Source organism: Nerophis lumbriciformis, linkage group LG30, assembly GCF_033978685.3.
Source record: "Nerophis lumbriciformis linkage group LG30, RoL_Nlum_v2.1, whole genome shotgun sequence".
Taxonomy (NCBI): Eukaryota; Metazoa; Chordata; class Actinopteri; order Syngnathiformes; family Syngnathidae; genus Nerophis; species Nerophis lumbriciformis.
Window position 1 is genome coordinate 32,350,490 of NC_084577.2, and position 22,651 is coordinate 32,373,140.

At 42.2% G+C, this 22,651-nt stretch overlaps 1 protein-coding gene across 5 annotated transcripts in view; it reads left to right on the top strand.

Moving 5' to 3' along the window:
* phldb1b (pleckstrin homology-like domain, family B, member 1b) overlaps window positions 1–7,573 on the top strand; it is a 72,779-nt gene extending 65,206 nt beyond the window's left edge. For 2 of the 5 annotated variants that reach the window (XM_061934091.2, XM_061934092.2), the window contains exons 15-16: window positions 1,877–1,962; window positions 6,807–7,570. In XM_061934091.2, coding sequence (XP_061790075.1) covers window positions 1,877–1,962; window positions 6,807–6,944 — 224 coding nt within the window. In that variant the 3' untranslated portion in view covers window positions 6,945–7,570. Of the gene's footprint in view, window positions 1–1,876; window positions 1,963–6,806 lie in introns of all 5 variants that reach the window. The other 3 variants (XR_009812007.2, XM_061934095.2, XM_061934094.2) reach the window with 3 other exon arrangements.
* Window positions 7,574–22,651: the final 15,078 nt, after the last annotated feature.

Here is a 22,651-nt window from a genome sequence, read left to right on the forward strand (position 1 = left end):
TACTTATACTACCTGGGTATGTGTACTTGTACTGCATAGTACTGCATCATTCTGCTACTACCTGGGTATGTGTACTTGTACTGCATAGTACATATACTGCTACTACCTGGGTATGTGTACTTGTACTGCATAGTACTGCATCATTCTGCTACTACCTGGATACGTGTACTGCATAGTACTGTATAGTACATATACTGCATCATTCATGTACTACATAGTACATGTACTGCATCAGTCATGTACTGCATAGTACATGTACTGCATCATTCATGTACTATGTAGTACATGTATTGCATCATTCATGTACTACATAGTACATGTACTGCATCAATCATGTACTTTGTGTGTACATGTACTGCATAATTCATGCACTTTGTAGTTACGTGTACAGCAACATTCATGTAGTACCTAAGTACGTGTACTGCAATATTTATGTACTACCTAGGTAGTACATAAATGAAGATGATACATGTTCATATTCCTGGAAATGTGCAGTTGTTAGAATGCTAAAGAGCTGGTTAGTAAATGAGAAATGTTGTTCATATTCCTGGAAATGTGCAGTTGTTAGAATGCTAAAGAGCTGGTTAGTAAATGAGAAATGTTGTTCATATTCCTGGAAATGTGCAGTTGTTAGAATGCTAAAGAGCTGGTTAGTAAATGAGAAATGTTGTTCATATTCCTGGAAATGTGCAGCCTTCTCCTCCATGTGGAGTGTTTGTGCCTGAAGGAGATGTGATGTTGACTTGCTGCTGCTGCTTTTGTGCTCTGGCTGATGAAAGAAGCTGCAAGGAGGCAGACAGCTTGTCATCTAGTACTAACACTCTCTACATGATCAGAGGCATCAATGTTTCAATGAGCTGGTGACTAAAACCCTGACCATGATCAATGTTTGAATGAAGTGGTGACTAAAACCCTGACCATGATCAATGTTTAAATGAAGTGGTGACTAAAACCCTGACCATGATCAATGTTTGAATGAAGTGGTGACTAAAACCCTGATCATGATCAATGTTTAAATGAAGTGGTGACTAAAACCCTGATCATGATCAATGTTTCAATGAGCTGGTGACTAAAACCCTGACCATGATCAATGTTTGAATGAAGTGGTGACTAAAACCCTGATCATGATCAATGTTTCAATGAGCTGGTGACTAAAACCCTGACCATGATCAATGTTTGAATGAGCTGGTGACTAAAACCCTGACCATGATCAATGTTTGAATGAAGTGGTGACTAAAACCCTGACCATGATCAATGTTTGAATGAAGTGGTGACTAAAACCCTGACCATGATCAATGTTTGAATGTCTTGGTGACTAAAACCCTGACCATGATCAATGTTTGAATGAAGTGGTGACTAAAACCCTGACCATGATCAATGTTTGAATGAGCTGGTGACTAAAACCCTGACCATGATCAATGTTTGAATGAAGTGGTGACTAAAACCCTGACCATGATCAATGTTTAAATGAAGTGGTGACTAAAACCCTGATCATGATCAATGTTTCAATGAGCTGGTGACTAAAACCCTGACCATGATCAATGTTTGAATGAAGTGGTGACTAAAACCCTGATCATGATCAATGTTTCAATGAGCTGGTGACTAAAACCCTGACCATGATCAATGTTTGAATGAGCTGGTGACTAAAACCCTGACCATGATCAATGTTTGAATGAAGTGGTGACTAAAACCCTGACCATGATCAATGTTTGAATGAAGTGGTGACTAAAACCCTGACCATGATCAATGTTTGAATGAAGTGGTGACTAAAACCCTGACCATGATCAATGTTTGAATGAAGTGGTGACTAAAACCCTGACCATGATCAATGTTTGAATGAGCTGGTGACTAAAACCCTGACCATGGTTGTCCTCAGACAAACAGGAGAACAAGCTGAAGGGTGTGATCTACTTCCAGGCCATCCAGGAGGTGTACTATGATCACCTGCGCAGTGCTACTAAGGTATGCTGCTAACTTCTTGTGTTTTCTCACACTTCTTCTAAGGTGTGTTTTCTCATGAAAGTGAGCCATACTCACCTCTACTTGCCAACCACTCTGCTCACCAATTCTTCATTTAGCACGTCTGTACTGTGAGAAAGGGGGCCATCATACAAATATTGTCTATTCAGCAATATCCTTTTCTAGGTGCTGGGTGACTTCAGGGCCTGATGAAACATTCATTTGTCTGTTCTTTTAATGCTGTAGGAGCACTTGCATTCAGAGGAGGAGCTACACTTCCATCTTTAGATAGCACTTTCACACATTGTTAGCATCATGTGGATTGTTAGCATCATGCTATGATGTCATGTGTGATATTTGCAGCTGAATAAATGCTGTTGTACATTCATGTTGTACACTAAATGCTGTTGTACATTCATGTTATCACTGCACCTTAACTGTAATCTAAATGTTATCACTGCACCTGAACTGTAATGTAAATGAGGCCAGAGGTGAAGCCACACCCACCTGTGCATGACAGGAGCAGCAGGTGTTTGCTGCGGTGATATCGTCTCAATGAGAAAAAGTCATTTCTTGTATAAAGTACACACACATTACTCTAGTAGTAGAAGTACTACATGGAGATACTTGATAATTGTAGTACTACTAGATGGAAGTACTTGACAGTAGTTTTGGTACGAAGTGGAAATACTTGATAGTTGTAGTACTACTAGATGGAAGTACTTGATAGTAGTAGTACTACCAGATGGAAGTAGTTGATAGCAGTAGTACTACTAGATGGAAGTAGTTGATAGTAGTAGTACTACTAGATGGAAGTACTTGATAGCAGTAGTACTACTAGATGGAAGTACTTGATAGCAGTAGTACTACTAGATGGAAGTAGTTGATAGCAGTAGTACTACTTGATGGAAGTAGTTGATAGTAGTAGTACTACTAGATGGAAGTACTTGATAGTAGTAGTACTACTAGATGGAAGTAGTTGATAGCAGTAGTACTACTAGATGGAAGTAGTTGATAGTAGTAGTACTACTAGATGGAAGTAGTTGATAGCAGTAGTACTACTAGATGGAAGTAGTTGATAGCAGTAGTACTACTAGATGGAAGTAGTTGATAGCAGTAGTACTACTAGATGGAAGTAGTTGATAGCAGTAGTACTACTAGATGGAAGTAGTTGATTGCAGTAGTACTACTAGATGTAAGTAGTTGATAGTAGTAGTACTGCTAGATGTAAGTAGTTGATAGCAGTAGTACTACTAGATGGAAGTAGTTGATAGCAGTAGTACTACTAGATGGAAGTACTTGATAGCAGTAGTACTACTAGATGGAAGTAGTTGATAGCAGTAGTACTACTTGATGGAAGTAGTTGATAGTAGTAGTACTACTAGATGGAAGTACTTGATAGTAGTAGTACTACTAGATGGAAGTAGTTGATAGCAGTAGTACTACTAGATGGAAGTAGTTGATAGTAGTAGTACTACTAGATGGAAGTAGTTGATAGCAGTAGTACTACTAGATGTAAGTAGTTGATAGTAGTAGTACTACTAGATGGAAGTAGTTGATAGCAGTAGTACTACTAGATGGAAGTAGTTGATAGCAGTAGTACTTCCAGATGGAAGTAGCTGATAGTAGTAGTACTACTAGATGGAAGTAGTTGATAGTAGTAGTACTACTAGATGGAAGTAGTTGATAGCAGTAGTACTACTAGATGGAAGTAGTTGATAGCAGTAGTACTACTAGATGGAAGTAGTTGATAGCAGTAGTACTACTAGATGGAAGTAGTTGATAGCAGTAGTACTACTAGATGGAAGTAGTTGATTGCAGTAGTACTACTAGATGTAAGTAGTTGATAGTAGTAGTACTGCTAGATGTAAGTAGTTGATAGCAGTAGTACTACTAGATGGAAGTAGTTGATAGCAGTAGTACTACTAGATGGAAGTAGTTGATAGCAGTAGTACTACTAGATGGAAGTAGTTGATAGCAGTAGTACTACTAGATGGAAGTAGTTGATAGCAGTAGTACTACTAGATGGAAGTAGTTGATAGCAGTAGTACTACTAGATGGAAGTAGTTGATAGCAGTAGTACTACTAGATGGAAGTACTTGATAGCAGTAGTACTACTAGATGGAAGTAGTTGATAGTAGTAGTACTACTAGATGGAAGTACTTGATAGTAGTAGTACTACTAGATGGAAGTAGTTGATAGTAGTAGTACTACTAGATGGAAGTAGTTGATAGTAGTAGTACTACTAGATGGAAGTACTTGATAGCAGTAGTACTACTAGATGGAAGCACTTGATAGTAGTAGTACTACTAGATGGAAGTAGTTGATAGCAGTAGTACTACTAGATGGAAGTACTTGATAGCAGTAGTACTACTAGATGTAAGTAGTTGATAGTAGTAGTACTACTAGATGGAAGTAGTTGATAGTAGTAGTACTACTAGATGGAAGTAGTTGATAGCAGTAGTACTACTAGATGGAAGTAGTTGATAGCAGTAGTACTTCCAGATGGAAGTAGTTGATAGTAGTAGTACTACTAGATGGAAGTAGTTGATAGTAGTAGTACTACTAGATGGAAGTAGTTTATAGTAGTAGTACTACTAGATGGAAGTAGTTGATAGCAGTAGTACTACTAGATGTAAGTAGTTGATAGTAGTAGTACTACTAGATGGAAGTAGTTGATAGCAGTAGTACTACTAGATGGAAGTACTTGATAGTAGTGGTACTACTAGATGGAAGTAGTTGATAGTAGTAGTACTACTAGATGGAAGTAGTTGATAGTAGTAGTACTACTAGATGGAAGTAGTTGATGGTAGTAGTACTACTAGATGGAAGTAGTTGATAGTAGTAGTACTACTAGATGGAAGTAGTTGATAGCAGTAGTACTACTAGATGGAAGTACTTGATAGCAGTAGTACTACTAGATGGAAGTACTTGATAGCAGTAGTACTACTAGATGGAAGTAGTTGATAGTAGTAGTACTACTAGATGGAAGTACTTGATAGTAGTAGTACTACTAGATGGAAGTAGTTGATAGTAGTAGTACTACTAGATGGAAGTAGTTGATAGTAGTAGTACTACTAGATGGAAGTAGTTGATAGTAGTAGTACTACTAGATGTAAGTAGTTGATAGTAGTAGTACTACTAGATGGAAGTACTTGATAGTAGTAGTACTACTAGATGTAAGTAGTTGATAGTAGTAGTACTACTAGATGTAAGTAGTTGATAGTAGTAGTACTACTAGATGGAAGTAGTTGATAGTAGTAGTACTACTAGATGTAAGTAGTTGATAGTAGTAGTACTACTAGATGGAAGTACTTGATAGTAGTAGTACTACTAGATGGAAGTAGTTGATAGTAGTAGTACTACTAGATGGAAGTAGTTGATAGTAGTAGTACTACTAGATGGAAGTACTTGATAGTAGTAGTACTACTAGATGGAAGTAGTTGATAGTAGTAGTACTACTAGATGGAAGTACTTGATAGTAGTAGTACTACTAGATGGAAGTACTTGATAGTAGTAGTACTACTAGATGGAAGTAGTTGATAGTAGTAGTACTACTAGATGGAAGTAGTTGATAGCAGTAATACTACTAGATGGAAGTAGTTGATAGCAGTAGTACTACTAGATGTAAGTACTTGATAGTAGTAGTACTACTAGATGGAAGTAGTTGATAGCAGTAGTACTACTAGATGTAAGTAGTTGATAGCAGTAGTACTACTAGATGGAAGTAGTTGATAGCAGTGGTACTACTAGATGGAAGTAGTTGATAGCAGTAGTACTACTAGATGGAAGTACTTGATAGCAGTAGTACTACTAGATGGAAGTAGTTGATAGTAGTAGTACTACTAGATGGAAGTAGTTGATAGCAGTAGTACTACTAGATGTAAGTAGTTGATAGTAGTAGTACTACTAGATGGAAGTAGTTGATACTAGTAGTACTACTAGATGGAAGTAGTTGATAGTAGTAGTACTACTAGATGGAAGTAGTTGATAGCAGTAGTACTACTAGATGGAAGTACTTGATAGCAGTAGTACTACTAGATGTAAGTAGTTGATAGTAGTAGTACTACTAGATGGAAGTAGTTGATAGCAGTAGTACTACTAGATGGAAGTAGTTGATAGCAGTAGAACTACTAGTTGGAAGTAGTTGATAGCAGTTGTACTACTAGATGGAAGTAGTTGATAGTAGTGGTACTACTAGATGGAAGTAGTTGATAGTAGTAGTACTACTAGATGGAAGTAGTTGATAGTAGTAGTACTACTAGATGGAAGTAGTTGATTGCAGTAGTACTACTAGATGTAAGTAGTTGATAGTAGTAGCACTACTAGATGGAAGTAGTTGATAGAAGTAGTACTACTAGATGGAAGTAGTTGATAGTAGTAGTACTACTAGATGTAAGTAGTTGATAGTAGTAGTACTACTAGATGGAAGTAGTTGATAGCAGTAGTACTACTAGATGGAAGTAGTTGATAGCAGTAGTACTACTAGATGGAAGTAGTTGATAGTAGTAGTACTACTAGATGGAAGTAGTTGATAGCAGTAGTACTACTAGATGTAAGTAGTTGATAGTAGTAGTACTACTAGATGTAAGTAGTTGATAGTAGTAGTACTACTAGATGGAAGTAGTTGATAGCAGTAGTACTACTAGATGTAAGTAGTTGATAGTAGTAGTACTACTAGATGTAAGTAGTTGATAGTAGTAGTACTACTAGATGGAAGTAGTTGATAGCAGTAGTACTACTAGATGTAAGTAGTTGATAGTAGTAGTACTACTAGATGTAAGTAGTTGATAGTAGTAGTACTACTAGATGGAAGTACTTAAAGATGTTTTGTGTGTTTTCCACAGAGCCCCAACCCAACTTTGACCTTTTGTGTGAAGACTCATGACCGTCTCTACTTCCTGGTGGCACCTTCTGCTGAGGCCATGAGGATCTGGATGGATGTCATCGTGACGGGAGCTGAGGGCTACACACACTTCATCTAGTGAGGGGTACACACACTAGTGAGGGGTACACACTAGTGAGGGGTACACACACTTCATCTAGTGAGGGATACACACTAGTGAGGGGTACACACACTTCATCTAGTGAGGGGTACACACACTAGTGAGGGGTACACACTAGTGAGGGGTACACACACTAGTGAGGGGTACACACACTAGTGAGGGGTACACACACTTCATCTAGTGAGAGGTACACACACGTCATCTAGTGAGGGGGTACACACACATCATCTAGTGAGGGGTACACACATGTCATCTAGTGAGGGGGTACACACTAGTGAGGGGTACACACACTAGTGAGGGGTACACACACTTCATCTAGTGAAGTGTACACACACTAGTGAGGGGTACACACACGTCATCTAGTGAGGGTACACACTAGTGAGGGGTACACACACTTCATCTAGTGAGGGTACACACTAGTGAGGGGTACACACACTAGTGAGTGGTACACACACTAATGAGGGATACACCGTAGTGAGGGGTACACACACTAGTGAGGGGTACACACTAGTGAGGGGTACACACTAGTGAGGGGTACACATACTAGTGAGGGGTTCACACACTAGTGAGGGGTACACATACTAGTGAGGGGTACACACACTAGTGAGGGGTACACACACTAATGAGGGGTACACACACTAGTGAGGGGTACACACACTAGTGAGGGGTACACACTAGTGAGGGGTACACACACTAGTGAGGGGTACACACTAGTGAGGGGTACACACACTAGTGAGGGGTACACACACTAGTGAGGGGTACACACACTAGTGAGGGGTACACACTAGTGAGGGGTACACACACTAGTGAGGGGTACACACTAGTGAGGGGTACACACTAGTGAGGGGTACACACACTAGTGAGGGGTACACACACTAGTGAGGGGTACACACTAGTGAGGGGTACACACTAGTGAGGGGTACACATACTAGTGAGGGGTTCACACACTAGTGAGGGGTACACATACTAGTGAGGGGTACACACACTAGTGAGGGGTACACACACTAATGAGGGGTACACACACTAGTGAGGGGTACACACACTAGTGAGGGGTACACACTAGTGAGGGGTACACACACTAGTGAGGGGTACACACTAGTGAGGGGTACACACACTTCATCTAGTGAGGGGTACACACTAGTGAGGGGTACACACTAGTGAGGGGTACACACACTAGTGAGGGGTACACACTAGTGAGGGGTACACACACTAGTGAGGGGTACACACACTAGTGAGGGGTACACACTAGTGAGGGGTACACACACTAGTGAGGGGTACACACACTAGTGAGGGGTACACACACTAGTGAGGGGTACACACTAGTGAGGGGTACACACACTAGTGAGGGGTACACACTAGTGAGGGGTACACACACTAGTGAGGGGTACACACACTGAGACTCTCCATCAGACCAAAGTTGCCAAATGTTTTTCTTATTCTTGATTCAACAATTGTGTTATTTTGGACTTTGTTGACAAACATGCCAAATATTTGTTTGATCATAAATGAAGTAGTATTTTATAAAGTATACATGTTTACATAAATGAAGTAGTATTTGATAAAGTATACATGTTTACATGAATGAAGTAGTATTTCATAAAGTATACATGTTTACATAAGTGAAGTAGTATTTCATAAAGTATACATGTTTACACTAATAGTACACATCATCATGTTGGATTATATGTTTATAATCCAAATCATTCATGTACTCATTGTATACATTCACATGCTCATTGTATACATTCATGTGCTCATTGTATTCATTCATGTGCTCATTGTATACATTCATGTGCTCATTGTATTCATTCATGTGCTCATTGTATAAATTAATGTACTGATTATATACATTCATGTACTCAGTGTATACATTCATGTACTCAGTGTATACACTCATGTACTCATTATATACACTCATGTACTCATTGTATACACTCATGTACCCATGTTATACATTCATGTACTCATGTTATACATTCATGTACTCATTGTATACATTCATGTACCCAATGGTATACATTCATGTACTCATCTTGACATCTTTTGAATATAATCTCTTCTTTCAGCCACTCCAGCTCAGGTCCTCATTGTACTAGAAAAGGACTGTAATACACATTATTTGGCGTATTTGACACATTTGGAGGTATATTTCAGTTTCAGTACCACGAGAATGACTTTTTTTTCCAATGGAAGTTCAAGTAGCTACACCTATTTATTCAAGTATGTACAGATTAATATTTACAAACCCTGTTTCCATATGAGTTGGGAAATGGTGTTAGATGTAAATATAAACAGAATACAATGATTTGCAAATCCTTTTCAAGCCATATTCAGTTGAATATGCTACAAAGACAACATATTTGATGTTCAAACTCATAAACTTTATTTTTTTTTGCAAATAATAATTAACTTAGAATTTCATGGCTGCAACACGTGCCTAAGTAGTTGGGTAAAGGGCATGTTCACCACTGTGTTACATGGCCTTTCCTTTGAACAACACTCAGTAAAGGTTTGGGAACTGAGGAGACACATTTTTGAAGCTTCTCAGGTGGAATTCTTTCCCATTCTTGCTTGATGTACAGCTTAAGTTGTTCAACAGTCCGGGGGTCTCCCTTCTGCTATTTTAGGCTTCACATTTTCAATGGGAGACAGGTCTGGACTACAGGCAGGCCAGTCTAGTACCCGCACTCTTTTACTATGAAGCCACGTTGATGTAACACGTGGCTTGGCATTGTCTTGCTGAAATAAGCAGGGGCGTCCATGAAAAAGACGGCGCTTATATTGATCAACACACAGTCAGCATGAATTAGACAATTAGTGGTGAGTCATTCTTTCTTCTGACATCTGATTGGCTGTCATTAAACATGGCAATTATTACTCATCTTATGTGTTGTTATTAATAATAATCATATTTATCATTATTCATCATATTTGTTATTAATAATCATATTTATCATTATTCATTTAAACAACCTGGTCCTTAACACCACCAAGACCAAGGAGCTGATCATGGATTTCCGCAAGAAAAAAACAACAAACATCCAACCACTGTACATCAATGGGGACTATGTGGAAAGGGTCTCTAACTTCAGGTTCCTGGGGATCCAGATGGAGGAAGACCTGTCATGGAGTATGAACACCTCAGGGACCATCAAGACCTGTCATAGAGTATGAACACCTCAGGGACCATCAAGACCTGTCATAGAGTATGAACACCTCAGTGACCATCAAGACCTGTCATGGAGTATGAACACCTCAGGGACCATCAAGACCTGTCATGGAGTATGAACACCTCAGGGACCATCAAGACCTGTCATGGAGTATGAACACCTCAGGGACCATCAAGACCTGTCATGGAGTATGAACACCTCAGGGACCATCAAGACCTGTCGTGGAGTCTGAACACCTCAGGGACCATCAAGACCTGTCATAGAGTATGAACACCTCAGTGACCATCAAGACCTGTCATGGAGTATGAACACCTCAGGGACCATCAAGACCTGTCGTGGAGTCTGAACACCTCAGGGACCATCAAGACCTGTCATAGAGTATGAACACCTCAGTGACCATCAAGACCTGTCATGGAGTATGAACACCTCAGGGACCATCAAGACCTGTCATAGAGTATGAACACCTCAGGGACCATCAAGACCTGTCATGGAGTATGAACACCTCAGGGACCATCAAGACCTGTCATAGAGTATGAACACCTCAGGGACCATCAAGACCTGTCATAGAGTATGAACACCTCAGGGACCATCAAGACCTGTCATGGAGTATGAACACCTCAGGGACCATCAAGACCTGTCATGGAGTATGAACACCTCAGGGACCATCAAGACCTGTCATGGAGTATGAACACCTCAGTGACCATCAAGACCTGTCATGGAGTATGAACACCTCAGGGACCATCAAGACCTGTCGTGGAGTATGAACACCTCAGGGACCATCAAGACCTGTCATGGAGTATGAACACCTCAGGGACCATCAAGACCTGTCATGGAGTATGAACACCTCAGGGACCATCAAGACCTGTCATGGAGTATGAACACCTCAGGGACCATCAAGACCTGTCGTGAAGTATGAACACCTCAGGGACCATCAAGACCTGTCATAGAGTATGAACACCTCAGGGACCATCAAGACCTGTCATAGAGTATGAACACCTCAGGGACCATCAAGACCTGTCATGGAGTATGAACACCTCAGGGACCATCAAGACCTGTCATAGAGTATGAACACCTCAGTGACCATCAAGACCTGTCATGGAGTATGAACACCTCAGGGACCATCAAGACCTGTCGTGGAGTCTGAACACCTCAGGGACCATCAAGACCTGTCATAGAGTATGAACACCTCAGTGACCATCAAGACCTGTCATGGAGTATGAACACCTCAGGGACCATCAAGACCTGTCATAGAGTATGAACACCTCAGGGACCATCAAGACCTGTCATGGAGTATGAACACCTCAGGGACCATCAAGACCTGTCATAGAGTATGAACACCTCAGGGACCATCAAGACCTGTCATAGAGTATGAACACCTCAGGGACCATCAAGACCTGTCATGGAGTATGAACACCTCAGGGACCATCAAGACCTGTCATGGAGTATGAACACCTCAGGGACCATCAAGACCTGTCATGGAGTATGAACACCTCAGTGACCATCAAGACCTGTCATGGAGTATGAACACCTCAGGGACCATCAAGACCTGTCGTGGAGTATGAACACCTCAGGGACCATCAAGACCTGTCATGGAGTATGAACACCTCAGGGACCATCAAGACCTGTCATGGAGTATGAACACCTCAGGGACCATCAAGACCTGTCATGGAGTATGAACACCTCAGGGACCATCAAGACCTGTCGTGAAGTATGAACACCTCAGGGACCATCAAGACCTGTCATGGAGTATGAACACCTCAGGGACCATCAAGACCTGTCGTGAAGTATGAACACCTCAGGGACCATCAAGACCTGTCATAGAGTATGAACACCTCAGGGACCATCAAGACCTGTCATAGAGTATGAACACCTCAGGGACCATCAAGACCTGTCATGGAGTATGAACACCTCAGGGACCATCAAGACCTGTCATAGAGTATGAACACCTCAGTGACCATCAAGACCTGTCATGGAGTATGAACACCTCAGGGACCATCAAGACCTGTCGTGGAGTCTGAACACCTCAGGGACCATCAAGACCTGTCATAGAGTATGAACACCTCAGTGACCATCAAGACCTGTCATGGAGTATGAACACCTCAGGGACCATCAAGACCTGTCATAGAGTATGAACACCTCAGGGACCATCAAGACCTGTCATGGAGTATGAACACCTCAGGGACCATCAAGACCTGTCATAGAGTATGAACACCTCAGGGACCATCAAGACCTGTCATGGAGTATGAACACCTCAGGGACCATCAAGACCTGTCATGGAGTATGAACACCTCAGGGACCATCAAGACCTGTCATGGAGTATGAACACCTCAGTGACCATCAAGACCTGTCATGGAGTATGAACACCTCAGGGACCATCAAGACCTGTCGTGGAGTATGAACACCTCAGGGACCATCAAGACCTGTCATGGAGTATGAACACCTCAGGGACCATCAAGACCTGTCATGGAGTATGAACACCTCAGGGACCATCAAGACCTGTCATGGAGTATGAACACCTCAGGGACCATCAAGACCTGTCGTGAAGTATGAACACCTCAGGGACCATCAAGACCTGTCATAGAGTATGAACACCTCAGGGACCATCAAGACCTGTCATAGAGTATGAACACCTCAGGGACCATCAAGACCTGTCATGGAGTATGAACACCTCAGGGACCATCAAGACCTGTCATAGAGTATGAACACCTCAGTGACCATCAAGACCTGTCATGGAGTATGAACACCTCAGGGACCATCAAGACCTGTCGTGGAGTCTGAACACCTCAGGGACCATCAAGACCTGTCATAGAGTATGAACACCTCAGTGACCATCAAGACCTGTCATGGAGTATGAACACCTCAGGGACCATCAAGACCTGTCATAGAGTATGAACACCTCAGGGACCATCAAGACCTGTCATGGAGTATGAACACCTCAGGGACCATCAAGACCTGTCATGGAGTATGAACACCTCAGGGACCATCAAGACCTGTCATGGAGTATGAACACCTCAGGGACCATCAAGACCTGTCATGGAGTATGAACACCTCAGGGACCATCAAGACCTGTCATGGAGTATGAACACCTCAGGGACCATCAAGACCTGTCATGGAGTATGAACACCTCAGGGACCATCAAGACCTGTCATGGAGTATGAACACCTCAGGGACCATCAAGACCTGTCATGGAGTATGAACACCTCAGGGACCATCAAGACCTGTCATGGAGTATGAACACCTCAGGGACCATCAAGACCTGTCATGGAGTATGAACACCTCAGGGACCATCAAGACCTGTCATGGAGTATGAACACCTCAGGGACCATCAAGACCTGTCATGGAGTATGAACACCTCAGGGACCATCAAGACCTGTCGTGGAGTATGAACACCTCAGGGACCATCAAGACCTGTCATGGAGTATGAACACCTCAGGGACCATCAAGACCTGTCATGGAGTATGAACACCTCAGGGACCATCAAGACCTGTCATGGAGTATGAACACCTCAGGGACCATCAAGACCTGTCGTGGAGTATGAACACCTCAGGGACCATCAAGACCTGTCATGGAGTATGAACACCTCAGGGACCATCAAGACCTGTCATAGAGTATGAACACCTCAGGGACCATCAAGACCTGTCATGGAGTATGAACACCTCAGGGACCATCAAGACCTGTCATAGAGTATGAACACCTCAGTGACCATCAAGACCTGTCATGGAGTATGAACACCTCAGGGACCATCAAGACCTGTCGTGGAGTCTGAACACCTCAGGGACCATCAAGACCTGTCATAGAGTATGAACACCTCAGTGACCATCAAGACCTGTCATGGAGTATGAACACCTCAGGGACCATCAAGACCTGTCATAGAGTATGAACACCTCAGGGACCATCAAGACCTGTCATGGAGTATGAACACCTCAGGGACCATCAAGACCTGTCATAGAGTATGAACACCTCAGGGACCATCAAGACCTGTCATAGAGTATGAACACCTCAGGGACCATCAAGACCTGTCATGGAGTATGAACACCTCAGGGACCATCAAGACCTGTCATGGAGTATGAACACCTCAGGGACCATCAAGACCTGTCATGGAGTATGAACACCTCAGTGACCATCAAGACCTGTCATGGAGTATGAACACCTCAGGGACCATCAAGACCTGTCGTGGAGTATGAACACCTCAGGGACCATCAAGACCTGTCATGGAGTATGAACACCTCAGGGACCATCAAGACCTGTCATGGAGTATGAACACCTCAGGGACCATCAAGACCTGTCATGGAGTATGAACACCTCAGGGACCATCAAGACCTGTCGTGAAGTATGAACACCTCAGGGACCATCAAGACCTGTCATGGAGTATGAACACCTCAGGGACCATCAAGACCTGTCGTGAAGTATGAACACCTCAGGGACCATCAAGACCTGTCATAGAGTATGAACACCTCAGGGACCATCAAGACCTGTCATAGAGTATGAACACCTCAGGGACCATCAAGACCTGTCATGGAGTATGAACACCTCAGGGACCATCAAGACCTGTCATAGAGTATGAACACCTCAGTGACCATCAAGACCTGTCATGGAGTATGAACACCTCAGGGACCATCAAGACCTGTCGTGGAGTCTGAACACCTCAGGGACCATCAAGACCTGTCATAGAGTATGAACACCTCAGTGACCATCAAGACCTGTCATGGAGTATGAACACCTCAGGGACCATCAAGACCTGTCATAGAGTATGAACACCTCAGGGACCATCAAGACCTGTCATGGAGTATGAACACCTCAGGGACCATCAAGACCTGTCATAGAGTATGAACACCTCAGGGACCATCAAGACCTGTCATAGAGTATGAACACCTCAGGGACCATCAAGACCTGTCATGGAGTATGAACACCTCAGGGACCATCAAGACCTGTCATGGAGTATGAACACCTCAGGGACCATCAAGACCTGTCATGGAGTATGAACACCTCAGTGACCATCAAGACCTGTCATGGAGTATGAACACCTCAGGGACCATCAAGACCTGTCGTGGAGTATGAACACCTCAGGGACCATCAAGACCTGTCATGGAGTATGAACACCTCAGGGACCATCAAGACCTGTCATGGAGTATGAACACCTCAGGGACCATCAAGACCTGTCATGGAGTATGAACACCTCAGGGACCATCAAGACCTGTCGTGAAGTATGAACACCTCAGGGACCATCAAGACCTGTCATAGAGTATGAACACCTCAGGGACCATCAAGACCTGTCATAGAGTATGAACACCTCAGGGACCATCAAGACCTGTCATGGAGTATGAACACCTCAGGGACCATCAAGACCTGTCATAGAGTATGAACACCTCAGTGACCATCAAGACCTGTCATGGAGTATGAACACCTCAGGGACCATCAAGACCTGTCGTGGAGTCTGAACACCTCAGGGACCATCAAGACCTGTCATAGAGTATGAACACCTCAGTGACCATCAAGACCTGTCATGGAGTATGAACACCTCAGGGACCATCAAGACCTGTCATAGAGTATGAACACCTCAGGGACCATCAAGACCTGTCATGGAGTATGAACACCTCAGGGACCATCAAGACCTGTCATGGAGTATGAACACCTCAGGGACCATCAAGACCTGTCATGGAGTATGAACACCTCAGGGACCATCAAGACCTGTCATGGAGTATGAACACCTCAGGGACCATCAAGACCTGTCATGGAGTATGAACACCTCAGGGACCATCAAGACCTGTCATGGAGTATGAACACCTCAGGGACCATCAAGACCTGTCATGGAGTATGAACACCTCAGGGACCATCAAGACCTGTCATGGAGTATGAACACCTCAGGGACCATCAAGACCTGTCATGGAGTATGAACACCTCAGGGACCATCAAGACCTGTCATGGAGTATGAACACCTCAGGGACCATCAAGACCTGTCATGGAGTATGAACACCTCAGGGACCATCAAGACCTGTCATGGAGTATGAACACCTCAGGGACCATCAAGACCTGTCGTGGAGTATGAACACCTCAGGGACCATCAAGACCTGTCATGGAGTATGAACACCTCAGGGACCATCAAGACCTGTCATGGAGTATGAACACCTCAGGGACCATCAAGACCTGTCATGGAGTATGAACACCTCAGGGACCATCAAGACCTGTCGTGGAGTATGAACACCTCAGGGACCATCAAGACCTGTCATGGAGTATGAACACCTCAGTGACCATCAAGACCTGTCATGGAGTATGAACACCTCAGGGACCATCAAGACCTGTCATGGAGTATGAACACCTCAGGGACCATCAAAAAGGCACAGCAGAGACTTTACTTTCTGAGACTCCTCAAAAAGAACAATCTATCACAAAAACTGCTTGTGTCCTTCTATCGCTGCTCAATAGAGAGTGTGCTGACATGCTGCATGTGTGTATGGTATGACATACTGCATGTGTGTATGGTATGACATACTACTGCATGTGTGTATGGTATGACATAGTGCATGTGTGTATGATATGACATACTGCATGTGTGTATGGTATGACATGCTGCATGTGTGTATGGCATTGGCGTTGTTAGGCCTATTTTAGGGGGGCTCAAGCCCCCCTAAGATATTCTTAAGCCCCCCTAAATAATTTGGGGATTTTTTTATTTTTATTTTTATTTATTAATTTTTTACAAATACATGCCAAAATATTCATTATAAAGTGGCCCGAATATGAGTTTAAATAAATAATCATATAATATGTCATTATTCACTCAGTTTCCCCTCACTTCATAGCGTAAGGTAGAGAGCCTCTTTAGTGCATCGGTATGAATCCATTCCACTTGTTCATATAGAAAATGCCCACATCACTCAAAATCCAGTCCGCATTTTCTCTGCGACCTTGCCTGCGGTCCTTGGACTTGTTCATATAGAAAATGCCCACATCACTCAAAGTCCAGTCCGCATTTTCTCTGCGACCTTGCCTGCGGTCCTTGGACTTGTTCATATAGAAAATGCCCACATCACTCAAAGTCCAGTCCGCATTTTCTCTGCGACCTTGCCTGCGGTCCTTGGACTTGTTCATATAGAAAATGCCCACATCACTCAAAGTCCAGTCCGCATTTTCTTTGCGACCTTGCTTGCGGTCCTTGGACTTGTTCATATAGAAAATGCCCACATCACTTCAAATCCAGTCCGCATTTTCTCTGCGTCCTGCAGGTGTACGAAGCACATTAGCACACAGCACTGCAGAACAAGAACGTGAACGGATGCAAAATGGACATAAGAAACTTTTTCAAGAAAGTAAGTATTCATCACTGCTTGTAGTAAAATGTATTAGCTCCACTTTACACCAGGTCTGTGTTTGACAAAAAGTTACATTCCCGCTCTAAAACAATGCTGCTACTTAGTTAGCTAGTTAGCCTGAAATGCATCATGAAGGTCCTGGTTATTTATAAAGTTAAATGTGCACTCTTTTTTTACCATTTGCTATCTTTGGGGTTACTTCCTTCTGGAGCATCAGCTGTGTTTCTCACTTTACACATGGAGGAGAACAGGAGCTGAGCTCATTCACGTATGACTATCATCAGTAGATAATAATAATAATCACTCCACAAGCTCTATTGAGCTGTAGGAGTCAGGGCAGAGGAGCACAGAAAGTGAGAGAGGAGAGGCCTCTACTGGAAAGGTGAGTAGGAGAATAATGATACATATAAATAAATATTAAAACTTTTTTTTTTTAATGGTCTATCGATAAGCCATTTGTTTTATTTATTTCTGGGTGAATCATGTCGACTATTGGTCCTCCTAATTGTCAATCATCCTGGTGATGTTACATAAGGACACACACACACACACACACACATATATATATATATATATATATATATACTATATTCTTTATTTATATAATAGATTGTATTTATAATCTACTTTACATTTGATTCCAAATCTCAAAGTGCTACAGAATTACAACCATTGGCGTTGTTAGGCTTATTTTGGCATTGTAATAAATTAATAAATTAATAAATAAAAAATGCCTTATCGATAAGCCATTTGTTTTATTTGATATATATAAATATATATATATGTATATATATATATATATATGTCTTAATTAGATTATCCAAAAAATAGTGCTGGATACCGTGGTAGAGCCCATTTTTCTTCAAGTGCCTCCTTATTGTGCACCTTGAAACAGCCACACCACACCACAATGTTTCAGAGAGTCCTGTATTTCAGATGAAGTTATTTGTGGATTTTTCTTTGCATCTGGAACAATTTTCCTGGCTGTTGTGGCTGAAATCTTTGCTGGTCTACCTGAATCCCTCATTTTCCACTTCTTAATCAGCGTTAGAACTCTGCTGATTGGCATTCTCAATTCCTTGGATATCTTTTTGTACCCCTTTCCTGTTTTATGCAGTTCAATGACCTTTTCCCGCAGATCCTTTGACAATTCTTTTGCCTTCCCCATGACTCAGAATCCAGAAAGATGTGTGCAGCACCGGATGAAAGATGCAATGGTCTGTCAGAAGTCCAGAAACTCACTCACCTTTTATACACAAACATTCATTACAAACAAACATGTCACAGGAGAGGTTTGGAACCTTGATTAGCCATTCAAACCTGTTTGTGTCAACTTTTGTGCATGTTATCAGATCAAAGTCACTGGGGTATGTCAACTTTTGATCAGGGTCATTTGGGTACTTTCTTTTGTCATTTTGATTTAAAAAGAGTAAACTGTTATGATCCGCTGCCCGGATCATATTTTTGTTTACGTTTTCGAGGCACTTGTGTTTTTTGTTAGTTTTGGACTCCTTGAGTGCCTGTTTGTACACCTGAGTTTGTTGCCATGGCTGCTTATTGTTTTCACCTGCCGCGTGTGTTCCCCACGCGCACCTGTTTGTCATCACTGACATTATTATTTAAGCCTGCCTTCCCTGTCAGTCTGTCTTGCTTCCTAGTTTGTTTCCATACAACAGATGACGACTTTTGTTTCCTGCGCTAAACCTTCTAGCTCCCACGCTAAAGGCTCTGTTTACCTTCTAGCTCCCACGCTAGCTCTTTTGGTTTTTGCCTTCCGTGCTATGAGCACGTTTTTGTTTGTTCCAGTATCATTTATTTTTTAAATAAATCATTTTCTTACCTGCACGCTGTGTCTGAAGCCCGTCTGCATTCCTGGGAGAACGAGCCCCGCATCACCATGTGACCCGGTCGTCACATAAACACAGTTGTTTGCCAATAAATAACTTCACACAACCATTAAGCATGAGTGGAAGAAAGGTTGTTGTGTTATCATTCATATTTTCTGAAGAATGGCCAAGAAATCATAAATTCTCCCAGGGTATGTAAACTTATGGGCATAACTGTATATATATATATATATATATATATATATATATATATATATATATATATATATATATATATATATGTCTTAATAAGGTTATCAAAAAAATAGTGCTCGATACCGTAGTAGAGCGCAATATATGTATGTGTGGGAAAAAAATCACAAGACTATTTCATCTCTACAGGCCTGTTTCATGAGGGGGGTTCCCTCAATCATCAGGAGATTTTAATGGGAGCATTCACATACCATGGTTTATATAGGGCACAGAGTGGGTGGGTACAGGCTGGCGTAGGGGCGTGGTGATTGGCTCATGTGTTACCTAGGAGGTGTTTCCGTCTGTGGCGGCATGCTGTTACAATTTCGCTGCGCTTGTTGAGGGATGACAGGTCTGGACGGTAAATAATAAACAGTTTCTCTTTCAAGCATAGGTTGCATCTTTTATTACCACTATTGTAAGGTGTGCTGGATGCAAGAATTTGCCATGTTATTGAATATTCAACATTATTGTCTTTGAGGTCCCAAATGTGTTTGCCGAGTTCTGTGGTATTCCGCAGGTTTTGGTTCCTGAAAGAAGCCTTGTGATTGTTCCATCTGGTTTTGAACTCTCCCTCGGTTAATCCTACATATGTGTCGGATGTGTTAATGTCCTTGCGTGTTACCTTAGATTGGTAGACAACTGATGTTTGTAAGCACCCCCCGTTGAGAGGGCAATCAGGTTTCTTGCGACAGTTGCAGCCTTTGTTGGTTTTGGGGTCGCTCTGTCTGGGGGCCGACGGCTCATTTGCAATTGTTTTGTTGTGGTTTGAGATAATTTGTCGTATATTGTTCATACAGCTGTAGCTCAATTTAATGTTGTTCTTGTTGAATACTTTTCTTAGGGTGTTGTCTTTGGGAAAGTGTTTGTCAATCAGATTGAGGAATTTGTGTCCAATGTTAGTTGAGACGTTTTTGCTGTATGGGGGGTTGTACCAGATGATGTTGTTTCGTTTTCTGTTCTTTTTTGGTTGGTTTCCTGGCGTGGGTTCATAGGTGAGGGTGAAATTGTATCCGCTTTCATCAAGGGCTTTTTGGTACGGGGGGGTTGCTTGGTCAAATTCAGCTTTGCTAGATGACAGCATCGATAGCCTTTTATTAATTCCGGTAGGTATTCTTTTCGTGGTGGTGGGTGGGTGGTTGCTGTCATGGTGCACGTATTGGAGTGTTGTGTTGGGTTTCGTGAATGGTTGGTAGCTGTTATTTCTCAGGTTGAAAGTGACGTCGAGGAAGTTGACGGTTTGCTTGTTGGCTTCAATCGTGATCCGTAGGCCGTTCTCTTTGAAAATTTGGCATATGCGCTTCTTGGTATTCTCGCTGCTCCTTGGCGAGGCGCAACACACTGCCAGTCCATCATCACGGTAAATACCAAGGTTCAGGTTGAGGCTAGCGAGCTGGGAGAGGAGGAAACTCCCAACGAGTTCACACGTTTCTGCTCCGTCAAAACTTCCCATATAAACCATGGTATGTGAATGCTCCCATTAAAATCTCCTGATGATTGAGGGAACCCCCTCATGAAACAGGCCTGTAGAGATGAAGTAGTCTTGTGATTTTTTTCCCACACATACATATATATATATATATATATATATATATATATATATTAAGAAAAACCCAGACACCATCTTTGTAGTCATGTTTCTCCTGCGTGGACTTCTGTCTTCCTTCACAATGAGTGAAGCTGCACAAAACTTTGTGTCTGCAATTGTAAATAATTTAGTTTTTAAGTTCTGTGTTTCTTGTAGAATCTATATAAAGTAATATACATTAGCCTATTGTTAAAATAATGAAAAAAACATCATTAAATATATTTGTTTTATTGTATTGTTACATGAATAGCTGTTGTATTATTATAGGATGGCTTGTTAAACATTTCATAGGCTTTTCAGAGGGAGGAAAAACCAAGACATTTAATATAAAATGTCAAATGAATAAATACCTAAAAAGAAAAAGAAAAAAATGGTTAAAAGCCATCGTCCCGGGGAGCATTTCATTTCGTCCCGTGCATTTTTTTTACCGTCCCCGGGACGACGGGACTACGTTTATCTCAAGCCCTGGAAGTTACATTTTATTGTTTGCATTATTTGTTTGAGCATTGCACTTTGAAGATGCTCCCTCAGCTCTTTGACAGCTTTGGCTCTTTTTCACATCAGCTAAGTCTTTCTTATTTACAGTATATATATACCTTTCTCATTTCTATTCACACTTGCATATATATTTCATTTCCTTACCGGCTTGCCATAATATATATATATAAATATATTATATACAAGCCAAATGATCCCGATCCAGATATGACTTTAATGAAGTAATATTTCCAGGGCTTGAATTTACAACCATTTTAGTCACATATGTGCCCAAAATGTCATCTGTGCAACTTCAAAATATTTGGGAACAAACAATGATTGTATTGTGAGCGAAAGTGGTGGCATTAGCCTCTATGTTGTGAAGGAATAACATAGAGGCTAATGCCACCACTTTCAGTGTATCTTGAAGGATCATGCAAGTCATTGATGCTGGAAACAAAATGTCACTGTTTGTTGTTGGACTGAACACACATTGAAAATAAATTATAATAATAACAATCAATCATTTATAAGTCTTTGTTAGCCCTTTGTCAAGTTTTGTGCTCGTGCGCTCGCATCCTGTGCATCTCCTGGGGGCTAAGCCCCCCCTGTCCTTAAAAGCTAGTGACGCCCCTGCCTCTCACCACAAGGAGCTCCCCAGTCAGACAAGTCATCAGTGATCCAGGAGAGCAACTTCACAGGTGTTAAAGGCACTGGAGAAACCTCACAGAGCCCCTCCCACCATCCAGGTGAGAGTGAGCGCAGGTAGATAACAGCATGATCCACTCCTACATGGCCCCTCCCACCATCCAGGTGAGAGTGAGTTCCATGCCCCTCCCACCATCCAGGTGAGAGTGAGCGCAGGTAGATAATAGCATGATCCACTCCTACATGGCCCCTCCCACCATCTAGGTGAGAGTGAGTTCCATGCCCCTCCCACCATCCAGGTGAGAGTGAGCGCAGGTAGATAACAGCATGATTCACTCCTCCATGGCCCCTCCCACCATCCAGGTGAGAGTGAGCGCAGGTAGATAACAGCATGATCCACTCCTCCATGGCCCCT